Here is a 23,208-nt window from a genome sequence, read left to right as displayed (position 1 = left end):
TGAGGTGTTCACTTGCCCTCGTAAAGTGACCTTTACAGCGAGTCGTGTACGCGCAAAAACTCACTTCTAGAATGCCCTCTACATCAACGTATCCGAGATAGCCTCGTAAACGAATTGCATTTCATACGGATACAAGTGACGAAGGATAGCCATGAACTGTCGATGTTTTTTGTTAAAAATAAAATACAATTAAAAAAAACAGCAATCAGGCGTAGCATTTGTGAGGAATAGAAAAGGTTCGAGCGGCTTTGAACTCAACACATCGTCCAGGGTCTGCCAGTGATGCACTTCAAAGTCCCGCAGACGGACGCCTATTTAACGCTTGTGTTATTTTCACTTTTTTTAATTTTAAATTTTTTTAGTGCCGAGATTGAGCGTTTCCTTACAGTTTACTCAACATATAACTCGGCGAATTATTTTAGGATCTACTTTTCATCACAATTTGCTTTTAAAAGCCGAGCTTTTTATCTGCTGCTGGTGTAGTCTGGACGTTTGAAGGTAAGCCATTTCACCCATCGTACAGCAATTAATTCAAATACAAGACCAGTGGTGGGAGATAACTAAGTACATAGAGTTACTGTACTGGAGTAGATATTATTCTGACGGCTTTTTACTTTTACTGAACCCGACATTTGAGAACAGACTGTACCACCTCTTTATGAAATGGACACTGGATACAAAAAGTCTACACACCCTTGTTCAAATGCTAGATTTTTGTGATTTAAAATAATAATTTCAAAACATTTTCCACCATGACCTATAACTTTACGACTCAATTAGAAGAACAAGAAAGAGGGGGAATACAAATAAACAATTTTAAAGGAAAAAAATGTCAGGAAACTAAAACAGCTGAAATTTATTTGGGCTTAATCGGCGCCACTTTAAATGGTTGCAGTTGTGTGCTGACTCCCATCGAACATGTTTGAATGTGATTGGTTAATTCTGAACACAGCCACATCCCAGTTACAAGAGGGTGTGCGCACTTGTGCAACCACATTATTTCAGCTGTTTATTTTTTACTCCCCCTTGATGTGTACAGGTTATGGGTCACAATAACAGTGGAAAAGGTTTTGAAATGATTTATCTTGGTATCCTTTTTTTAAAATTGTAAAAAACCTGGCATTCGAACAGGGGTGTGTAGACATTTTACGGCCACCGTATGGTTATGTACTGTATGTCTCATCTGATAATGGAGCTCATTGATGGAAAGTGAGCTGTCACTGTGACACACTTGATTGTGCTAGAAACTCAAGCTATACGATGACAGCAGTCCATGAGGTCCTTGCCCTGGTGCCTCAAAAGCTGAGAACAGATGAGTTTTTTTTTTTCTACTTTTCCATTTGCCACCATCAACACACATACATAACGTTCATACTCATATGTGGTTCAATGTCTTTTCAGAGACACAAAACGTTGATCTACTGTTTTGTCCTGATCTGTACACTGCCGATGCAATAGTTTAGTGTCACTTAGAATGTCCTGGTTTTTGAAAGAAAAGGACTGTTCTTTCAATGAAGATGACATTAAATTCATCAGAGTTACAGTCTAAACATTGTTGAGTCAGTAAGAAGTAGAACTGGTGACAGTCTTTAAAGATTTATTTTCATGCCTATGTGAATATACAGTATATGGTATCTCACCTCACATTTTTGAAAAAAAAAAAAAAAATCAGAATTTTTTCTGGGGAGGTGGGGGCACACAATAACAACTTTTTTGTGCATATGGTGTACAAAAGTAAAAACATGAGAGTTCTGTATAAGCATTGAAAAGGTAAAGTGCATGCAAACTTATATTTCCTTATGGAAAATGTGATGAACAATAAAAATTCAGCCTGGCACAGCTTACTAAACACCTTACTTATCATTTTCCCCCCTCTCCTTTTCCATTTGTTCTCTCCTTTTCCATGTTTCTATTTTCCTTTTTGTAATTATTCGGTCAACAATGCGAATCTCATGCAAGGCAAAACCACTGGCCAGGAGGTGAATCGATTCAGAGGATTTGCTGAATCGATTTTGTATTGAGGCGGGAGTATTGCGATGCATCGAGAGATAACTTCCAAAACAGTTACGTTGTAACTTTAAATGTTTTCAGGGCACTGTGCATTTGTTTTACCTCCCCAGATGGCCTCTGTCAGGGTTGGCACAACGTAACACTATTTGTATGTGGAAAATCCTCAGCGATGGACTGTGTACGTGTGTGTGTGTGTGTGTGTGTGTGTTTGTGTGTGTGTGTGTTGCTGACCCATGTCTGGTTCACATATGGCTAAATTCTGGGAATGTGTCAGCCCTGCTTGCACTCGTATTATGCTCGCAGGTCATAAGTCGCACTGTATAATACACTGTAAAAATGTTCAAAATGCAATTAGCTGGCGACCAGTCCAGAGTATGCTCTACCTCTCGCCCAAAATCAGCTGGGATAGGCTCCAGCTTAACCCTAATGAGGATAAATGCTTCAGAAAAGGGATTGATTCACATAATGGTAAAGAAAATGGCTGGATGATAATGAACACCTGCCTATTTGCGTTTCTCTATTCACGTTTGTGTTATTTTTCTGTGAAACCTATTCCCAGCTATTTGCCCAAAACACGCACCTATTCTCGTTTTTTTGTGATTTTTCGTAAACACCCTAATATGCCACAAGATGGCGCCAAAGCCCTGTGTGAAAAGGAAAGTGTCAAGGACATTTGTTGAAGTGATGCATCTCGACTCTTCACTGCATGTACATATACACGCTTCTTTCCAGTGCATTAGAAAAAAAAAAATCGATGTACTGGAAGTAGCATGTAAATTGATGTATAATCATGAATCACAAACTGTTTAATACTTTACATTATCTTTAATTATGTTATTACTGTTTGGTTTTATTAAGTAGAATGCAGTATCGTGGTGTTTTCTTGTTAAATGTTACAAATATATTTGTGTTTTTTTTTTTGTGTATGGGTCTGGAATGGATTAATGGCATTTCCATTCATTTCAATGGGGAACTATGATTTGAGATGAGTTATGAGTGTTGGCACAGAAGAAATTGAACTCGTAAGTCAAGTGGACCATCACATACCTGCAGCTCGGCAGCTGCTTTGTCACCCATTCATTATTTTTTTTAAATGTTATTATTTTTTAAAATTAATTAATTAGTTAATTAATTTTTTTTCAATTAAAAAAATATTTCTCTTTAAATTTTTGTTTTTGGGAGGAACCAACCCTCAATACACTTATTGGCGGTTTATCCCCACTTATAAAATATATTTTTTTGAGCGGGAGGGCATCAATCACCTGTTTTTTTGTTTTTGTTTTTTGTTTTGCAGTACTTTCCAGTAGCCTAATAATTTTGTACAAATAAAGCCTTCCCCGTTAACAAATGCATATAACCCTTAATTGACAACTGCTACTATCTTCAGTTGAGTAAGACAACTACAGTTCAAGAGGGAATACGTTCAGCATTTTATGCATCGGTGCGGAATCAAGTGGTTTACATTGTTCAGGTGTTGTATTTTTAATGGCTGATGCCAAAGGAGCAGAGTCCCCTTCATAATAGAGCGCAGGGCTTCCTTTCAATCACACTATCTCCACATCTCACATCCCCTCTTCCACTCCAGGCATGGACGCACACGCCGCCCCGCAGACAGAGCGCTCGTCCCCAGCGAGAAGCTAGCCAGGCCTCGCTAAGATCGTCTTTACGACCTCCGAGTGCTCCCTGCCCCTCGTGGATCCTCCATCAGCTCAAGCTCCTCTCAAGTTTGGAACCAACATGGGGGAGAGACGGGGGCGCTCCTTCCACATGACGTGCCACCTACAACGGGATTACGGCAGCAGGCTGGGAGGGCCCTTCGCCCGAAAAGGCCCCAACGGGTGTGCCGGAACCAGCCTCACCCTCAGCCTGAACCCGGAGACGGACGCTGACACTTCTCCGTCTGTGGCCGCTGACAGCGAGGCCCCCGCGGTCAACAGGGACCACTACTCTCCTGTTTCACTGGAACTGGACCCCGCGGCGGTGAATAATGGATCAGGCCTCCCCCACTGTCCGATGGAGAAGGACCCGGCCTTGCAGATCGCACACGGCCAGCTCCCCGTCACTTCGGCGCCGCTCCCGCCTCTGCCGCGTTCCAGCTGGCTGCATCGCCACCAAAAGCAGTTCCAGCGGCCGTACGTCAAGACGAGCATGCAGGGCGATGTTTATAACTTCCTCGAGAGACCTGCTGGACTCAAATGTTTCCTCTACCACTTCCTTGTGTAAGTACCACTTTAAACTTAAACTCTGAGCATGGTTGTCCACAGCAGTGTTTCCCACCAATTACTGAATCAAGGTACATTTTTGACATGAAGAAAATTTTATAGCACACTACCAAAGATGTCACAAAAATAGTAAAGTAATGATGGTCTCGTCACAACATAATCACAAATGTACGTACTCTGTGTGAAATCTGGGCCTTTTTAGTTTAACACAAAGTTAGTATTCTTTTCTATGAATGGCAACAGGTGAATTCACAGGGTAGTTGTACCTTCTGCCATCGAGTGGAAGAGCATTGAATTGTTCTGCTGGTCCGCTGGCAAAGTTTATAGTTCATTTTAGGTACATCCTGAAATTTCACGCTCCCTAACATTTTGTCAGTAGTGTACATTTGGTTGAACCTCCCTCTTGGGAAATAAGGGTACAACAGGAGTAGTGCACACATTATTTTGAGTTCTATTGCTCAAAGTGGGAAGTATTTTTAATATGACGGGCCAGTTGAGTTTTTATAATGTCCTCCAAGGGCCATACTAAATTTATGAAAAAATCAGAACTTGTCGGTTAAATGTAAGGGTTAAGGGTTATGTAAGGGTCAGGTTTTGGGTTAGGTTTAGATATTGGGGCTTTTAATAACAGGCTAGTGTTAAACATGTTTAGATTGAGTTAGGAGTGATGTTTTAGGGTTAGAATTGACTGAGAGTTAAATCAATACCTGCCTGACGGATCTCATCGGACTGTGTAGATATACCTAGTGTTGTGGTCTATGTGTACAAACGTCTGTCCTGCGTTCGTTATCTACAGTGCCTTTGAGATATGCATCATGGCATCGGGAATAAGAGCGGAGGAAAAAAAATCCACGCATGGAATCGTATATCTTCAGATTGGAATTGCTTCCAAATGTGGATAAAAGTCCATTGGATATACCCTGTGAATGCGTGCTTGACATCATCAAAGACCAATCGTTGACAACAAATAAATATCTCTAGTATTTTAGTGCCTTCGGTCTTAATCCTGCATACATTGTGTCCAAGTTTTAGGAGATTGCGTATAGAGATCACATTTGCACACTCCCTTTGAGTCTTTTATATAACCGGGTGGAACAAACTGTGCAGTTATGATTCCTTAATGCCCTCCGACTGAAAGCATAATCCAACCCTAGAGCTCACTTGGAGGCCTTATGTACTACTCTGGTTCCTTATTCTGCATTACTGACGTGAAAGAAATGAACTAATTTGCCATGCCAATTTTCTGCCTTTTTATCATCACAAAGGTCAGTTATAGACAATGACATCATCAAACGCCACCCAGTAGCCCTCGCGCCTGTCCAGTGAAAACACAGACGTCCAGATGTTGTCTACAATACTTGGTTGTGCTTTGTGTATTTATAACCCAGCAGATTACTAAAATCAGCCTCCGGGCTTTACCCTCCTCCTATGTATATTTGCATGTATGTGGAACTAAACCCATATACAGTATATCTTCTTATGAGAGATTACTGTCTGTGTGGGTCACTTCTATTTCTTGGTAGTAAATTGTATGCTCTGTTTTGAGTTACTCTAACACCGCGTTCCTAGTTATTACACAAAATGCAATTTGTTTTCTCAGATTTTCCTAGTTTATGTAAACGTCAGATGTTGAAGTCATTAACAATTAGAATATAAATTGAAGGGCGGCACGTTGGACGACTGGTTAGCACATCTGCTTCACGGTTCTGAGGACCGGGGTTCAAAAGTTTGCATGTTCTCCCCGTGTCTGCGTGGGTTTTCTCCAGGCACTCGGGTTTCCTCCCACATCCCAAAAGCATGTATGGTAGGTTGACTGAAGACTCTAAATTGCCCGTAGGTGTGAATGTGTGCGCGAATGGTTGTTTGTTTATATTTGCCCTGCGATTGGCTGGCGACCAGTTGATAGCTGGGATAGGCTCGAGCGTGCCCGCGACCCTTGTGATGATGACGCGGTACAGAAAATGGATGGATATACGCTTGTTTTTAAACAAACCTCGCAATAATAACAGTCTTTTTGGGGGGATATTAAAAGTCACACTTGGGCTGAAGTGAAGAGAACTGCTTTTGAGGTCAATTGTAACTTGGGTCCCTGTGTTTGCTGTGCACCAGGGTTTGGATATTAGCAATAACACTTGAGGTGAAGTGACCTGAAATGCACCAGAGTTTGCGTGTAACCTCGGTCCGCTTGTTCATCCGCACCAGTTTTCGGATGTTATCGATCACACGTGAGCTGAAACGAAACCGTACAAGGATTCACTTGCAATCTTGGTCTGCTTGTTTGGTGTGCGCCAGGGTTCGGATATTAGCCTTCACGCTTGAGCTGAAGCGAAGCAAAGGTAATTTGTAACCTTGGCCCGCTTGTTCCGTCCAACCTGTAAGAAGATTTCCATTTATTTCCCCAAGCATTGGGCGGACAAGATAATAGCTAAGCCAGGATGGAATATCCGTGCTTCTGGCTACAGGCTGATGTGCTGTAATCCATCTTTAAGCTCCTCCCACAGATGGGATGGCGAGGGCTGGGCCGAGGGGTCAGGGAGGACTGCTCTGTCTCTGACATGCTTGCTTAACAGTCATGGCCAGGGCAATTTGCACACTCATTCATACTCGTTTAAGCTGCAAGATAGACAATTCTTCGGGTTGATGGAATTTGACTGTTGACTGAACACTCATACATAGCCGCAGAGGGGGTCCAGTTATGAACACAATGTGTAGACATCAGACAATCTCACTAAACTAAGCACACCCCTCACACTGTTGATAATATTTTATCATATATTTTCATGGGACACAGGATATGACACTTTGCTACAATGTAGTCATTGCACAAATGTTAAACCGTTGTATGGTCTTGGCAACAGTTTTCTTATACCCTAGGCCATCTTTCCCCCCATGAGGTGCCCTATATACTTTCAGAGAGAGAGAGAGAGAGAGAGAGAGAGAGAGAGAGAGAGAGAGAGAGAGAGAGAGAGAGAGAGAGAGAGAGAGAGCGCAATAACTTAAAATGTAACACACCTGCTGCCCGTTCAAAGCTGAAACGAGTCACATGATTACAGGGGAGGGAAGATGGCACATTTGGCCGAATTTGCACAGTTTCACGTAGGGGGGAACTCACTTTTGTTGCCAGTGATTTAAAAAAATTAATGGCTGTGTCTTGAGTTATTTTGAGGGGAAGGTAAATTTAGGGAAAAACACTATTATACAAGCAAGCGTCAGTGTCATTTCCCCAGTGTTGTCCCATTCAAAGCTACAATAAATTAAATGAGATGGGTGTACTCACTTTTGTGAGATACTTATTTTTTTTTTTACCATGATTATATTTAGTAGTATTTTGCCAATAAAGTAATGCACATTAATTAGTTTAATACATAGCACATTTTTTAAGATTAATTCATATTTGTGCAAATTATAAACTCAGACCCTAACTTTTGAAAATATCATATGAACAAAATATAATGTTTTTAAAGTGCCTGCCAAATTTGTGTACCAAAGTATTAATTAGGTTATGCATACAATTTAATTATTTTAGCACAGTATCTCTAGGATGGTGGGAATTTTTCCCTTGGGTAAATAAAATATCGCTGACGTTGGGCTGAAACCTCCGATAGCCAAATTTGGTTAACTTCATATTTCTTTTCTCACAAAGCGATAGTATTGGTCAGTTCCCACGCAGGGCTGTTATTTTCACAAATTATTGACCAATCAAAAGGGTTGAAAATGGCTTGCTCTCTTTGATGACACAGTGTTAATTTATTTTGGCAACATCTAGCATTAATTTTGAGCAGCATATCCATGAAATATCTGACATGTTGGTTCACCGAATTTTGAAGTCACTCGTGTGGATGGCGAATACTCAACACAATATAAAACTTTTCTTTATAAAATATTTGTGAGCGCTAAACTATTTAGCGTGTTTACATTAAACAGCCACAGTGAAAAGCATAAACCAGAGCAAAATATGACAAGTCTATATCTATAATACAGCCTAAAAACACTACAACACAGTTACCCCAGCCAAAGCCAGAAGCTGTCTAAAAAATGGCCAAAGTTAATAGGCTTATCGGTATCATTAAATCATGCACAGATCTCACTCAAAACACATGTATTATTAAAAAGAACAAATCTGATGTGGTCTTCATATTTGTGATTTTCAACTGGGTTTGTATTTATTTTTGATGAAGCCGCATGCTAGGATGTTGAATGTCGTCAGTAATTCTCGCTAAAGCCCCAGCTGTTTTGTTTTAATCAGATCCCTGAGGTTTTTGGCCCAGGCTGGCCGAGCAAGGTTGGCTCATGGTTTTGGAGTGACCCCGTCCTGTTCTGTTATATCCTGTCTTGTACGTCTGTCCACAGCAAAAGCCCTTCCCCCTTTGGAAAATGCAGAGTTGCTCAATGAAACCATGAGTGGACACAAAATGGTGATTTATATATCCAGCCAAGCTAGGACTACTTTGTGTCACTAAAACCATCACACTTGAGTCTTTACGTTTTTACTCACTTTATTTAGAAAGATATCACACAGCGGTAACATGGTGTCCATAGTTCTACTTGTATATTCACCAGATGTTACGTTCTTCTTTGTCGCTTATGTCTTCTTCGTCTCTTATCTACTGGAAGTATACCTTTTACGTAGTGTCCCCAAGAGTTCAGACTGAGAGGTCACATAACTGAAATACCTTGTGTTACAGGTTACATTTAGGTAAAATATATGTTAAGACTAGAGGTGTCACAGTTAATCGATTAATCAACAACTAATTGATCATTACATTAATTGACAGCTATATTGATAATTGATTAATCGTTTAGAGCCATTCTTCAACATATCTGTATTCCTCCATGAAAATAGAGTGATTACCAAAATAAGACATTTGCAAACATCTGCTTTTACTTTGGAAAACAATGTATGAATAACCTGTAGTGTGTATCAAACTGGTAGCCCTTCGCATTAATCAGGACCAAAGAAGTAGCCCTCGATTTCAAAAGATTGGTGAGTATATCACTCCCTATTGCTTAACTGTTGCTTACACATTGAACAATACCAAATAAACAACAATAATCACTTAATAAACAGTAATCTGAAAAAAAGTGTTAAATGTGAGTGAAACGTGTGCCAAGTTCAAGAAAAGTTCGTGTTTTTGAACATTAAATAAAAAAAAACAAAAAAAAACAAACACATTTTATCACAATTGCAAGACCTCACGGCATTATCAAGTATCGGTACTGGGTATCGATGAGTGCTCAGATATAAGTACTTTTACTCAGACACAATCTGGAAAAAAAAGCAGTAATGTTGCATCCCAGTTTTTATTTCTGTAATATAAACAATTTTATAATATAGAGTACATGGTGAGGATAGCATCAGCGTGTACAAAGTAAGACTTTTTGCACAGTACTTCTGATGTAGCAGGACGGCAAACTGTTACTTTTAGTTGCCACGCACATCAAATGCTGCGGCGCCATATGTCAAGGACACAGCACCAAATGGCATGTCCTGGGAGCAGCATGATGGGAACGAGGGCTACCCGTGACTCATCTCTTTTTAAGCCCTTGACCTTTTAAAGCGGAGACCTTCTGACTCGTTTGCTTCCTCGCGGGTCCACTGAGAACCCTCAACTCTTGCATTTTAGCATGCGTTTGGGCTTTTCATTTCACTGAATCGTGTGTATGGGGAGGGGAGTGTGGCATCTGTGTGTGTGAGGGTCAAATAATCCTCAACCCGTAAAATCACTGTCCCATCTGCCCAACGTGTCAGCGACTTTTAAGTCTGGAGTATTTACCTTCCATCACCCCACTTGGCGCATTTCACACTTTGAGGGCCGTCCATACTGTTTAAGGATACGGGGGCCACTTCGCAGCAGCAATAGCAAACAACGACAACGGCTGCTAATGTAGTTTTGTAAGGAAATGGACTGAGAGGAGAGAACAAAAAGCAGCAACAACAACAACAACACAATAGCAACAAAAACAAAAACAAAAAAAGACTTGACGCATCATAACATACTGGTGGGTTGTGTAACTAACTACGAGTGTAACCTTTTCAAAATCTCAGACAAACTAATAGATTGCACCACAAGGTGGATTTAAAGTAGGACTCCTGATATTGTCTCTCAAATGGATATTTCTTTTTCTTCAGAAGTTATAGGCTCTTCATATGGCCTTTTCCCCTGCTGGTTGGGGACCCCTGATTTCAACTACAGGAACCTTGCTGAATTTATGTATGCAACATGAATGATAACACACAAAACAGACTCTTGCATAACTCATTTTTCATCATATGGCGTGTAATCCAGCATGTAGCACACAGAAACACAATGCATCCTTTACTGTGTATGTTTTTGTGTGTGTGTGTGTGTGTGTGTGTGTGGGGGTGGGTGTTAAAGCTCACCCGATCACAATGACGGTGCGTGCAGACATCGCTGCCATGTCATGTAAAAGCACTCCAAAGATGTGTCCGCAGGATTATTTCTGGAATCATTAAAACAAACAAACTGATTCTGCTCATAATCCCACCCTGTTTGGAAAGAGACTTGGCAAGGCTGCAAGGCCAACAACACCCACCCTAACATCACCCAAGGTCTCTAGAAAAGTCCAAACAAAATAAATGATGAGTACCTGCCTAAGAAATTAATGTTGGAAGTGAGACCCCCCCTGTTAAAATAATAATGTAAAAATAATCAAATATATAACCTTTCCTGGCTGATAGTCATGATGAAATGGAAAATTAATCTTAATAACAAGCATGTTGTGGAAATATATATATTTTTTACTTCATGGATTATTTCTAGAGGTCTGTTTTTCTATTGTGCAAAGTGATGGTTGTCATTAAAAACTGACAAGAGCAGTGACCACTAATTATATAGTCACTGTTAGGCCTAAACCTCATATGTCCAAATATGGTCAATTTATTGTTTTTTCACAAATCAATAGTCTTGGTCTTTCCACATGTCGGCTGCTATTTTTTTCTATACATTATTAACCTATTTAAGTATTGAAAATAGCTTTCGAACAAATCTATGAACTCTCTTGAATGCTGAACTGTTGTATAACTCCACCTCTTCCCTCACTGCGGGAGCTGTGTGTCATTACTCGCCTCAAGATTGAACGCCTGGATGTAACGAGCGAAAATGGAGGAATTAGATGCATTAAAGTAAGCATGTTTTGTTCAAATGGACCGCTGTAATTCTTTGGTGAAAAAGGAACTATTAAACTTCTTAGTCAGCTCATCATTTTATTTAGTCCATGACTAATGGCTCTTAGACCTTTGAAAAAGAGTTTGGGAAGACTATGTACCTGCAGTCATTTATGAAGGATTAAATAAAAAGCTTTGGGTCTGTTCTGGGGTCGGCGTGAGCACAAATTTGATGTGGATGGCTGGTGGCCTGTCGTACCATTCTAAGGAATGAAAGCTTAATAGATTTGTGATTTCTTTAGTGAGTAAATTAGCGATTGAACATGATTTTGGTGTGGTGTTTTGTTGATGTTGTTGCGGAACGGTATATGATTGCAATATAAGGTATAACACCGACTTGATCGATGAGGTGTTTGGTAACTCAAGCAAGATGGGTTTTTTAAAAATGTTAATTTCCTGAAAAGTAGTGATTTTGGAGTAGACATTTGTAATTGTATTTTTTTTTTACGTGCATTATTTTTTTTAAAACTTTTACTAATCCAGCTCTGTGTTCCTACCCACAGCTTTCTCATGGTCCTGGTGTGTCTCATCTTCAGTGTTCTGTCCACAATCGAGCAGTATGCAGACTTTGCCACCGGGTCGCTATTCTGGATGGTGAGTAAAAATAAATTATGTGCTACTGGAAACAAACAAAAAAAAGTTCTCATCCTTTTAAGAGCTGACTTGAACTATAGAATGACACTCAGTACAGTGTAGACTTCCCATAAGGTAGAACAAACATTTTCATTTTTGTTCAATTACTGCTTGCTGTGTTGCTGTCTAAATTGTCCACAAGTGTGAATGCGAATGGTTGCAAGCAAGCTCTCGTGCCACCCTAACGAGGACGAGTGCTATAGAAAATAGATGAATCATATTCACACACATTATCTTCAGACACAAAAGCATAAAACAATGAAAGCAGGAAGCGTTTATGAATGTCCAGTTCATGCATGAGATGCAGTATCTGCTCACGACCAAACGGTGGCAATAGAAGATCTCAAGTGGTGGTGAGTTGACTCTCCAAGTGACACATGAGAGCAAATAAAACTCTCTTGTGTTATATATACTATGCAGGCTTCATGGAAAAACTCAAGCTTATTTGTGAATTTTGTCCCTGTAGTGCACAAGATTATGTAAAGTGTCTTTTCATGTTTCTTGCTAAATGGATTTGTTCCTTTCATCTTGGCAGCAGACTGAAATTTCTTTTTTTTTTTTTACTCTACTTTTAACAGCTTTTAGAAGCATTTATTTCAGTAAATCCCCTCTTAATATAAACTGAACAATAGTTTTCTACTTACATATCTGCATGCCACAATTTTCCATGACTTCTAATTTCAAATTCAATTCAGGTGACAAGAAATGTACTGTGCATGAGTTTCGGTTACAATAACCCTTTGAGGTAAACCATAACTATGATTAGGCCCGCAACAAAAATGAGTTTGACACCTCATGCGTGTGTATATGATTAACATGGGACCAACATTACCTAGTGACGTGGCTCCACAAAGACTACTAACAGTGGTACAAGCTGGTAAAAATGACTTTTTAAGGCCTGTCAGGGGGCCATTAAGGCTGTTTAGTGATGCAATAAATCGGGATCTTACAGCAGGTGGAGGACGTGATGGCTGCTGGTTTGGAAACTCTTCAAAGAGCTTGCATCATCCCTCTTTTTTTTTGCCAACACACTGGGAATATAAAGTATAAATACACACGTAGCTACTGCGCCCACACACACACACACACACACGCAAGCACGCACACACACACACACACAGCTTATGTACCACCTCCTGAGTTGTCGAGGCCAGCCAGAGGACAGAAGTGAACGCCGTGTTCTGTAAACCTTTGGCCAGTGGCCTTTGAAGGACCTTCTCTCATGGTTATTCATTTATTTATAGCCGAGAAGAGCCAAATAAAGCAGAGTACTTTATAGTTTTTTTTAAAACTGATTTTTAAAAATGTGAGAAATCGAAAAAATCCAAAACAAATCTGCAAGTGTGTTCTGATTGATCATGTGTATTTGACGCGTGATGAGCAACACAGCACACAAGACATGAAGGCGAGGCGATATGGCCTTACAATAAAATCTCAGATTCTTTCCACAAAAATCAAATTTCTGATGTCCAAAGGGGGAAGTGTTTTCCTGCTTTGCTAGCAAATATCAATGACAATCCTGAAAACAAGCTTTGGTCCGAGTCACCCCCCCCCCCCGCCATCCGCAGATTTGCTTATAATGTGAATATGTTTTTACTATTGGGAAAATATCTCTTTTGTCAAAACATGTATATACACATTCATTAATACATAAATTAAACATTTTAATGTTCAATAATTTAACATTATAAAATGAGCCATCAAACTGCATAGCTTAGACAGTTTTTCATTTGGCCACACTCCACTTTGTCCGCAGCCATGTTGTTAGTGCAAGCCAAGCATGTGAGCGGAAACGTGCTTTGAACAATTAGCTGGAAGAAAATAAATTAATAAAATCCTGACAAATAAATGATACAATCGCAATTAATTGTCCTGCCCTACAACACATAATCACATAACTACTGACAACTATGGGCTCATCTCAAGTCTCTTAATTGCAACGTTCCTCGCGCCGCGCTCCTGAAAGCATTGAAAGCGACCCGGAAATTGTTGTCGCGCCGCCATATTAAGGAGCATCTCAGTTGTCCTAAATGCGCATTGAGGAGCGAGGATCACGCTTCGAGGAGCTCCCTAGGGCTAGCTTAACTCGAGGGACGTCTGACGTATCCTATGCGGTAGTCTTGTAGCTCCTCGATGGTGACGTAGGAAAACAGGCCTGCACTAGCTGGATTGTAAACAGAGCAGAACTTCAAATTCAATAGTTAATCTTCTGTTTTCGTCATTGCTTGGTTATCCTAGTTTGTATATAAATATTTTGATGAGTGTCTGTTCTATTTGGGGAAGTATTTGATGCCCAAATGACTTTATTACACTGCTCATGGTTACTAATACATACTCCTAACCAGCGTATTTCTGTTTGTATAGTAGGCAGTCATGTTGTCAAATGCATTTGGCCACATAAAGAAAATACAAATATTTTGTTGGTTCTACACTGTTTTTGCATTCAACATAATATATAAGCAACACATCAACACTTTACATATTGGGCGGCCAAGGGTTACAGTGGTGATGATTGGTGGCGATGGCTATACTTAGAAAGTTCAGGGTCTGCTGTCATGCATGAATCACAGGCTGCTAGTTTTGGATGGCACAGAAGGGGTGGAGTGTGTGTGTGGGGGTGGGGGGAATTGGTCCTTGAGTATGTTTGGCCTTGGGCGCAGCTGCCAAAGTCAAGTCAAGCAAAGCCAGCCATGGGCAGGAGTCTCGCGCGCACACACACACACACACACACACACACACAGTCTGATGAGGTAGCTCATTTTATGTCTCTTGTGCGGAGCAGCCAATATGTCCGAGTAGTAAGCAAACATCCACACAATAATTGTGAGATGTCATGGGTAGAAAGACAATAAATCACCCTAAAAGGTGTTTTGAGGGGGTGGGGGGTACACCTCTTCCCAGTTTTGCTAAATCTCCTCTCTAATCAAGTTTTTTCTTCTAATCTGCATTTCCCCCCCTATGATCTTCATCTGGCTGTGGCAGATTATTGCTGTTTTCAGTAAACATAATATAGCTTCCACGTATCCAATACGCATACGGGACCAGCATCTGGGTGACCCATTTTATCGGATTATGACTTTAATCCCCTCTCGCATTTTTTACGAATTCGTGGCATACTGTATACCCTTGACTCGCAAATATTATCCAGATGTCAATATCGAACGCACTGAATGGAGATTGTGTGGATATTTTGGGGGGGCTGCTTTTGCTCAAATGAAGTGGGGCTCAATATCTTTAATTTTTTTTAATTTTTTTTTAAATAAATGAATTACAAAAGCATCTCTTCATAATAAACACATTGTTGGTATAATGATAAAAATATCAATCATGGTAAATTGCATTGTGGTTAGTATTATTATTTTGTGGTAGTGGTGGTGCTAGTAGCAGTATCTAGAAGAAAAAGGGGGAAAAAATAATACTACTACTACTAATAATGATATCTGTATTTATAAACCAAATATAATACTAATATCAGTATTAATAAGAAAAATATAATACAAATAACTTCATAATTTTAAATATAGCAAGTATAACCCATTTTGAAAAGTGCTATGCTCTCCTAATTGACTGGGTTGACAGAGGTATTCATTATTTTTGCATGCATTATTATTATTATTATTATTATTATTATTTTTAATGTTAAAATAAACATGTTGTAGCATCTTTTTGACTACATTTCCTTGACAAAAAAAAATAGAAAATTAAAATTATTTACAAAACAAAATTTTTTGGGATGGGAGAATTTCTCTGAATGTTCTGAACTCCTGTTCCAATGTCATGAGGAAGATTTTATTTGCAAAAGGTGACATGGGGAATTGTAAGGTTTCTATACAAAAACAACAAATTTGGCCCTTTTTTTGAACTACTATACCTATAATGAAGATTTAAATTCAGTGCTAAAATAATAGAATGGAAATCCATTGAAATTAAAGTTGAAAAAGCACAGCTTGACACTATTAGCTTCTACACCCCAAAATGGATACAACAATAACAGCTGTTTCTCACAACTAATCAGAAATGACACACTGTAGTATATTCACACAATATAGTTCATTACTTCTTTGTGCAAACATTACGTAGTATAGCAGTATTTAATTATTATACTGTCTACATTTTCTGATGATAAAAAAAAAAAAACAATGGCTCTCCAGTCAATATATGGCTGGCTATGATTGACAGGTCATTGTTTTGGGGCTCCACGATGCCGTGTTATTGCAGAAGGGCTCAGAGGATAGAGTTTCATGCGAGGGGTGGCCCTTTCACAAGTACCCGACGGCCACCCACACGGCCCTACGTCCGAACTCACAGCACGGTGGCTAAATATTATGCATACTTGGTGGCTAGGAACACGATCTCTATCGGCCTGACTTAATTAATTCACACATCATGTATTTTCAAAACATGTCACGTAGTGGAACTTGGTTGGGAAACGTGCCAAAGTGAAAAGCAACAATGCAGGGGGTAATTAGAGCTGAGAATCTAAACTGGTTTGTTTTTGTGACTTCAAATGACTTCTTGTCGACCTCTTGTCTTTCATTACGAGGTGCACATAACACCGTCTTACTTACGTACATGGTGTACTGACACTGTGTCTTTCATTCTTGGTGTACTGGGGCACCATATTTTACATACTTGATGTACTGAGACACTCTTATATAAAATATTTACTGGGACACTGTGCCTTACATATATACAGTGGGTACGGAAAGTAGTATTCAGACCCCCTTAAATTTTTCACTCTTTGTTATATTGCAGCCATTTGCTAAAATCATTTAAGTTCACTTTTTTGTCATTAATGTACACACAGCAACCCATATTGACAGAAAACAAATGGGATTGTTGACATTTTTGCAGATTTATTAAAAAATAAACACTGAAATATCACACAGCCATAAGTATTCAGACCCTTTGCTGTGACACTCATATATTTATCTCTGGTAGTGACCATTTCTTCTGATCATCCTTGAGATGGTTCTACACCTTCATTGGAGTCCAGCTGTGTTTGATTATACTGATTGGACTTGATTAGGAATGCCACACACCTGTCGATATAAGACCTTACAGCTCACAGTGCATGTCAGAGCAAATGAGAATCATTAGGTGAACAGTGAAGCATGATGGTGGCAGCATCATGCTGTGGGGATGTTTTTCAGCTGCAGGGACAGGATGACTGGTTGCAATCGAACAAAAGATGAATGCGGCCAAGCACAGGGATATCCTGGACGAAAACCTTCTCCAGAGTGCTCAGGACCTCAGACTGGGGCGTAAATTCACCTTCCAACAAGACAATGACACTAAGCACACAACTAAAATAACGAAGGAGTGGCTTCAGAACAACTCCGTGACTGTTCCTGAATGGCCCAGCCAGAGTCCTGACTTAAACCCAATTGAGCATCTCTGGACAGACCTGAAAATGGCTGTCCACCAACGTTCACCATAGGACTTTTGGAATACATAGTTGAAAAACTGACTTCTTTAAGTGTTCCAGGAGGATTTCAAATCTAGCTTTTCACCCTATGAATTCCACCACTTGGCCCGATCTGACTTTGAGCTTTCATGAGCCTCGCTATCAAGTCCCATCTTCTTTCCTTTTAGGTTGTCCACTTCTACTCAGGACCGCCACCGTGTTTCTGTGTCTGGTACACCTGTCACTACCTGCTTATATCGTGGGGATGGATGATACTGGGCTCAATGTGTAATGTTGCCTTATCTACCGCCACATCCTGTTGTCTTGTATCCGTGTCCCATTATCGTCGCCTTGTGCTCCGCAGGAAATCGTGCTGGTGCTGTTCTTCGGCAGCGAGTACGTGGTGCGGCTGTGGTCCGCCGGCTGTCGCAGCAAATATGCCGGCGTCAGAGGACGCCTCCGCTTCATCAGGAAGCCCATTTCAATCATAGGTACACCTGGATTTTTCTTTTGCTTGCATCGGCATTGGTGGGTAGTAACAGTACAAATTTTCTCTTACTGTACGCAAGTAGATTTGTCAGGCATTTGTACATAGGGGTATTTATTTTTCTGATACTTTTAAACTTATGCTTCCTACTTTCAAAAACATATCTGTACTTTCTATTCCTTACTGCATCAAAATGGCCTGGTTACTTTTTCAACCTCAGTGGGTGATGACACATTGTAAAAAAGATGTAAATATATATATAGAGAAAGTCAACCGCAGTTGAATTCTTGACTGATTGAGATCTTGGGGTCACGACAACCACAGGCTTCTGGTGTTTCCAAAAGTCTCTGTCTAATCGAAAAAAACACACACATACAAATAAGATATATATTTTACATTTTTATCATTAGCTCATTGGGCATTTTTTGTTTGTAGTTAAGTACAGTCTGAGTACGTTTGTCACTCTGCCTACTGGATAAAATGAACTTATGTCTGTAGATGAACATAGAGAGAATTTTATTTCGACACACCGATGTCACTCTTTTTCCAGACATGATTGTGGTCATCGCCTCCATCATTGTGCTCGCTGTGGGCTCCAACGGCCAGGTTTTCGCCACATCGGCTATCAGGTAGAGCAACTGCTTTTATCTTCACCACTCGTAGCTGGTGAGCAATAAGGCGGAGATGTGTGTGTGTGTTGCAGGGGCATCCGCTTCCTGCAAATCCTGCGCATGCTACATGTGGACAGACAGGGTGGAACGTGGAGACTCCTGGGGTCTGTGGTCTTCATCCATCGGCAGGTGCGTTAGAAACTACGCAACAGTGTCACAATTTAAATGGTTGTCTTGCCAGACAGATGTGCCAGGTTATTCACAGATAACGTAAGAACAAAATAAATGTTAAAATGTGTATGTAAAATACAGTAAACCTCCTTTATTCGCGGGGGACAGGGAACGAACCCTTCAGCAAAAAGCGAAAAAAAACAATTGATGCCACAACTAGTAGTAAGCGGGGTCTTGTAGTATGCGAAAGAATAACTGAATTCAATGTTCAAACTGTGAATAATGTTAGACTGTCTTTAACTTTTTTGTAATCCACTACAATACATTTGTTATGTTCAGTTCGGTTGTATTTCACTTTTAAATAGAATACTTTTGCATTTCATCTTTTAGAACTGCTTGTTTACAAACCTTTATTTGGGTACAATTGTTAATGTAACTTTTTTTATGCACTACGTTTTTATTGAATCATTATTTAAGGGCCATTTTATACTTTCCCATATTTAAGTGCCGTTTTAAAGTTCAAAATATGTGTAATATGTACGTACTTTTTAGGAATAACACTTATGCTTCATTTTAAATAAACACTTAGACCTACTATGCTGAGCCTACTCTTATTTTAATGTTGGTCATTAAGGTGGTAGTTAGCGAGCAAAGTATTTTTTTGAGGTGGCACTTGGTGTAAAAACTTTGAGAATCACTGGTTTAAATCGTAAGTATACTACAACCTATGATCCAAAACACTTGAATATCATTTTAAATTCATCTTACATTACCCTTAAAAACAAATGCCTTACAGGTGATTTCATTTAATTTGTAAATGTTGGACCTGGCCATACTTTTTCCACCCCTTGTTTACACATGATGAGCAGTGCTTAGTTCACTTTTTAGTACTGCTCAAACTGCTTTAGCTTTCACTACACATATGTGCACACATGCACAAATACTGGAAGCCACAGCAGTACAGGCTTTATAAGGATAACGCAGTGCATGAAGCAGATATAGTCAAGCTTTTGCTCTCGTTACGGCTCGCTATCGCCTTTTTCACGGGCCGATACACGATGGCTGAACATTGAGATCAGACTCGACGTTTATCTCTCTTTGATGCACCACAAGAGGAGGAAGGATGGCGTGTTAAGATCTACCGTCGCCATTCCACCTTTTGTCAGATGATCCTTTTATGAAATGATGCGCTCTGCTTAGCGGAAATGGTTGGTTCTTTTTCCCAGCGCAGGTCGTAAAATAGCAAAAACACAGCTTTCAGGATAAAGGGGTGTGCTGAAAAACTTGGGTGGATGAGATTGACAACAGGATTAAAAACAGTGCCGAGTTGCCATTTTTTTTGGAAGACATTCCGCAAAATTGGAGCATCAGAGACATTTCTTCACCTCTATGTTTCACAGTGACACGATTTCCCATAACAAGACAATTAGATGCATGGTGACATCCGTGCCAGTGTCTGGTGGAACATATAAAACAATTCATCCCCGAAAGCTAGTTTCACTTAAGCTTACATTCACACTATGTTCCTGGCATCCACAGCAGCCCCGTTTCAGACTACCTTGGACAAAACGAGATGGTTGTAAGACAACACAGGATGACAGAATGGCCAAACTTGACGGACCGTGATTGCCGTGGATGCCCGGCGAGATGTTTAAATTGTCAAAACATTTGCCATGGCACTCATGGTGCGGATGCATTTCAGGAGCTGATCACCACCTTGTATATCGGCTTCCTGGGCCTGATCTTCTCATCCTACTTTGTCTACCTGGCGGAGAAGGATGCCGTGGACGAGGAGGGCAAGACGGGCTTCTCCAGCTATGCTGATGCCCTGTGGTGGGGTGTGGTAAGCAAGCATGCCCCTGAAAAGTGGGCACATACATATGACACCCATCCATCCATTGTCTATACTGCTTATCCTTAAGACAAAATACCATTCACACTCACATTCACGACAATGGGCAATTTAGAGCAATGACCCTAGGATGCTTGTTTTTGGAATGTGAGACCAAACTGGAGTTGCCGGACGAAACCCAACGCATGAAAAATCGCTGTGTGTGTACCCTACTTTAGAGGAATCCCCCAGAATGTTCTTCACCGGCGGTTTCCCTCTCATGTATGCGCCCTAAATAGTTTGTTGTAATGCATCTCTGGCTTGGGATCCTTTGAGAGCGCCTACTTCGGCTTCCTAACATACTTGAACAGCCACATCACATGCACGTGGAAAAAGAAAAAAGAGGATTCCTTCGCTGAATAGCTGCAACAAATTGTCTGTACAATGTTCTTTCAAGTGTGGGGGAGTTGATGGGATGGAGTTGTTTGACCACCCGGGTGTGTGCAGTTATTGTGTTTTTATTCGCGCCCTTTACGTGGCGTGTTGTGATGCCCCGTTACGCCTCCGTGCGGGTGCTCCAATTACCCGAGCAGTTAATTAAACATTTGAATCGAAAGCGGGCCGTAATGAGAAACCTATGGCGGTCTTGTGCAGGGGATCAGGCTGCAACAAAAGGAAGGTAATAAACCATTCACCTTGAGGCTCTTTGGCTCACAGAACCTTTAAGAGCGGCGATATAAAGTGTCGCTTCCCTTAATTAAAACTTTAATTGTGGGATTACATCTTTTATGTAATGAGACTTGGAGAGGCTACGGTTCTCTTTACGTCCGAGTGAGCTCTCGTTTGTGTGGCTCTGCTCACAATGCTCAGAGAAGAATCACAACAATGGGGGGGGGGGATTTGCACCTTTTTTTGTTTTGCCGAGACTGTAAACTTGAGAGCGATGATCTTCTGTTCCAGCGGAATTAGTCTTGTGTGTGTGTGTGTGTGTGTGTGTGTGTGTGTGTGTATGCGTGCGCGCTGACATTCTTGAGCTTTGGCACAGTTTCCCCCATGTGCAGGTGCGGGACACAGCTGGAGAGCAAGCCAATGCCAGGATTGGATCACATTCCCCCACTTTCTCTCACTTTCAACCCCCCAATTTTCTCGTCTTCCCGCCAGGGCACTGCTTCATTATAAGGAGGCAGTTCAACTTTCCATTTGCTCTGGTTTTGAATGTATTTTCCCCATAAGGAACAATTGAAGTAGAATTAATCTGTTCCAGGCGTTATACAACTCACTGTAACGCCAGACTGCTTATCGGTTTTTGGGTCGAGAACTTTCTGCAGTGCAGGTCCTTGTCTATGGAACTCACTTCCACAATCACTTGACTCGCTGCAATTTCTAACGAGACCTTAAGTTCCCTAAAAAAGGGTTAAGTTAACATTTTTTAATTTTACCCCTTAAGAGGTCCTGTAAATATCCTCACTCATTTGTCCCCAATCACGAAAATTGTCAGCGTCCCGAAAATGACAGTAACATTAATATATTCGTATTCTAAAAATATTATACAAGTATTAATATTTTCACCACTTTAAATGAGTCAGTCTTTTCAAACTACTTCAGCCTGAAGTATACATATCAAATACTAATTGTACAATTTGACATAACTGCATTTTTTTAAATTGAAAAATGAACAACACAAACAAATTAATCCATAAAATACATATAAAATCATCACTAGGCGATCCTTTGTTTACGACCATACCATTGTTTTATTAGTGCTACAACTAATTTTCCATATAAATAAATTGGATATAAAAAGTCTACACCTGCGATTGGCTGGCAACCAGTTCATGATGTACCCTGCCTCCTGCCTGATGATAGCTGGGATAGGCTCCAGCACGCCCGCGACCCTAGTGAGGAGAAGCGGCTCAGAAAATGGATAGATGGATGGAAGTCTACACACCACTGTTCAAATACCAGGTTTTTATTTTATTGTTGTTATAATTAACCAATCGCATTCAGACTAATGTTAAATGGGAATCAGCAAACACCATCCACCATTTAAAGTGCCTCTGATGAACCCCAAACAAAGTTCAGATATTCTAGTAGGCTTTTCCTCTTTTTGCTTTCTAGCAGAAGTCTGAAGTTTTTGTCCTAACACTGTCGGGTAAATGGAAACGAGATCAATTACTAGCACCAACTTTGATTTATTTTTATTTTTGCTGTGTCAGAATTTAAAAAACAAAACAAAAACAAAAACAAAAAAAACACACCTTATGTCCTAATGATCAAAAAAGGTCCGCTTCCCAAAATTTGCTGTAAAAAATATACGCTGCTCAAAAGGTGTAAGAAGAATCTCCGTCTCTCCTTAGGTGACTGTGACCACAATAGGCTATGGAGACAAGATTCCTCAAACGTGGATCGGCAAGGCCATCGCCTCCTGTTTCAGCGTCTTTGCTATCTCCTTCTTTGCTCTGCCGGCTGTAAGTGTCACTAATTGTTCGCTGCGACATTGTTCCGTCGACTGCCGTGATGCGAGTGTAACCTAATCTGCCGGGCTCAGGGTATCCTGGGATCAGGGTTCGCCCTGAAGGTCCAGCAGAAGCAGAGACAAAAGCACTTCAATAGACAAATCCCTGCCGCAGCCTCTCTCATCCAGGTAAAC

The 23,208-nt window shown here is 40.4% G+C and overlaps 1 protein-coding gene across 7 annotated transcripts in view; it reads left to right on the top strand.

Annotated features, from left to right (window-relative positions):
• The first annotated feature begins 203 nt into the window (after nucleotides 1–203).
• kcnq1.2 (potassium voltage-gated channel, KQT-like subfamily, member 1.2) overlaps nucleotides 204–23,208 on the top strand; it is a 187,646-nt gene continuing 164,641 nt past the window's right edge. For 6 of the 7 annotated variants that reach the window (XR_009768633.1, XM_061677972.1, XM_061677974.1 and 3 more), the window contains exons 1-9: nucleotides 204–498; nucleotides 3,596–4,229; nucleotides 11,922–12,012; nucleotides 17,823–17,949; nucleotides 18,496–18,574; nucleotides 18,649–18,745; nucleotides 20,430–20,570; nucleotides 22,916–23,026; nucleotides 23,107–23,202. Coding sequence is in view for 6 of the 7 variants with exons in the window: in XM_061677972.1 (XP_061533956.1) it covers nucleotides 3,748–4,229; nucleotides 11,922–12,012; nucleotides 17,823–17,949; nucleotides 18,496–18,574; nucleotides 18,649–18,745; nucleotides 20,430–20,570; nucleotides 22,916–23,026; nucleotides 23,107–23,202 (1,224 nt within the window). In the remaining variant the exon portion in view is untranslated. Of the gene's footprint in view, nucleotides 499–1,878; nucleotides 2,064–3,595; nucleotides 4,230–11,921; nucleotides 12,013–17,822; nucleotides 17,950–18,495; nucleotides 18,575–18,648; nucleotides 18,746–20,429; nucleotides 20,571–22,915; nucleotides 23,027–23,106; nucleotides 23,203–23,208 lie in introns of those variants that run through there. The other variant, XM_061677973.1, reaches the window with a different exon arrangement.

This window comes from Phycodurus eques, chromosome 5, assembly GCF_024500275.1.
Source record: "Phycodurus eques isolate BA_2022a chromosome 5, UOR_Pequ_1.1, whole genome shotgun sequence".
NCBI classification, from domain to species: domain Eukaryota; kingdom Metazoa; phylum Chordata; class Actinopteri; order Syngnathiformes; family Syngnathidae; genus Phycodurus; species Phycodurus eques.
Note: the sequence above shows the minus strand (reverse complement) of the source record. Positions and strands in the feature narration are given on the sequence as shown.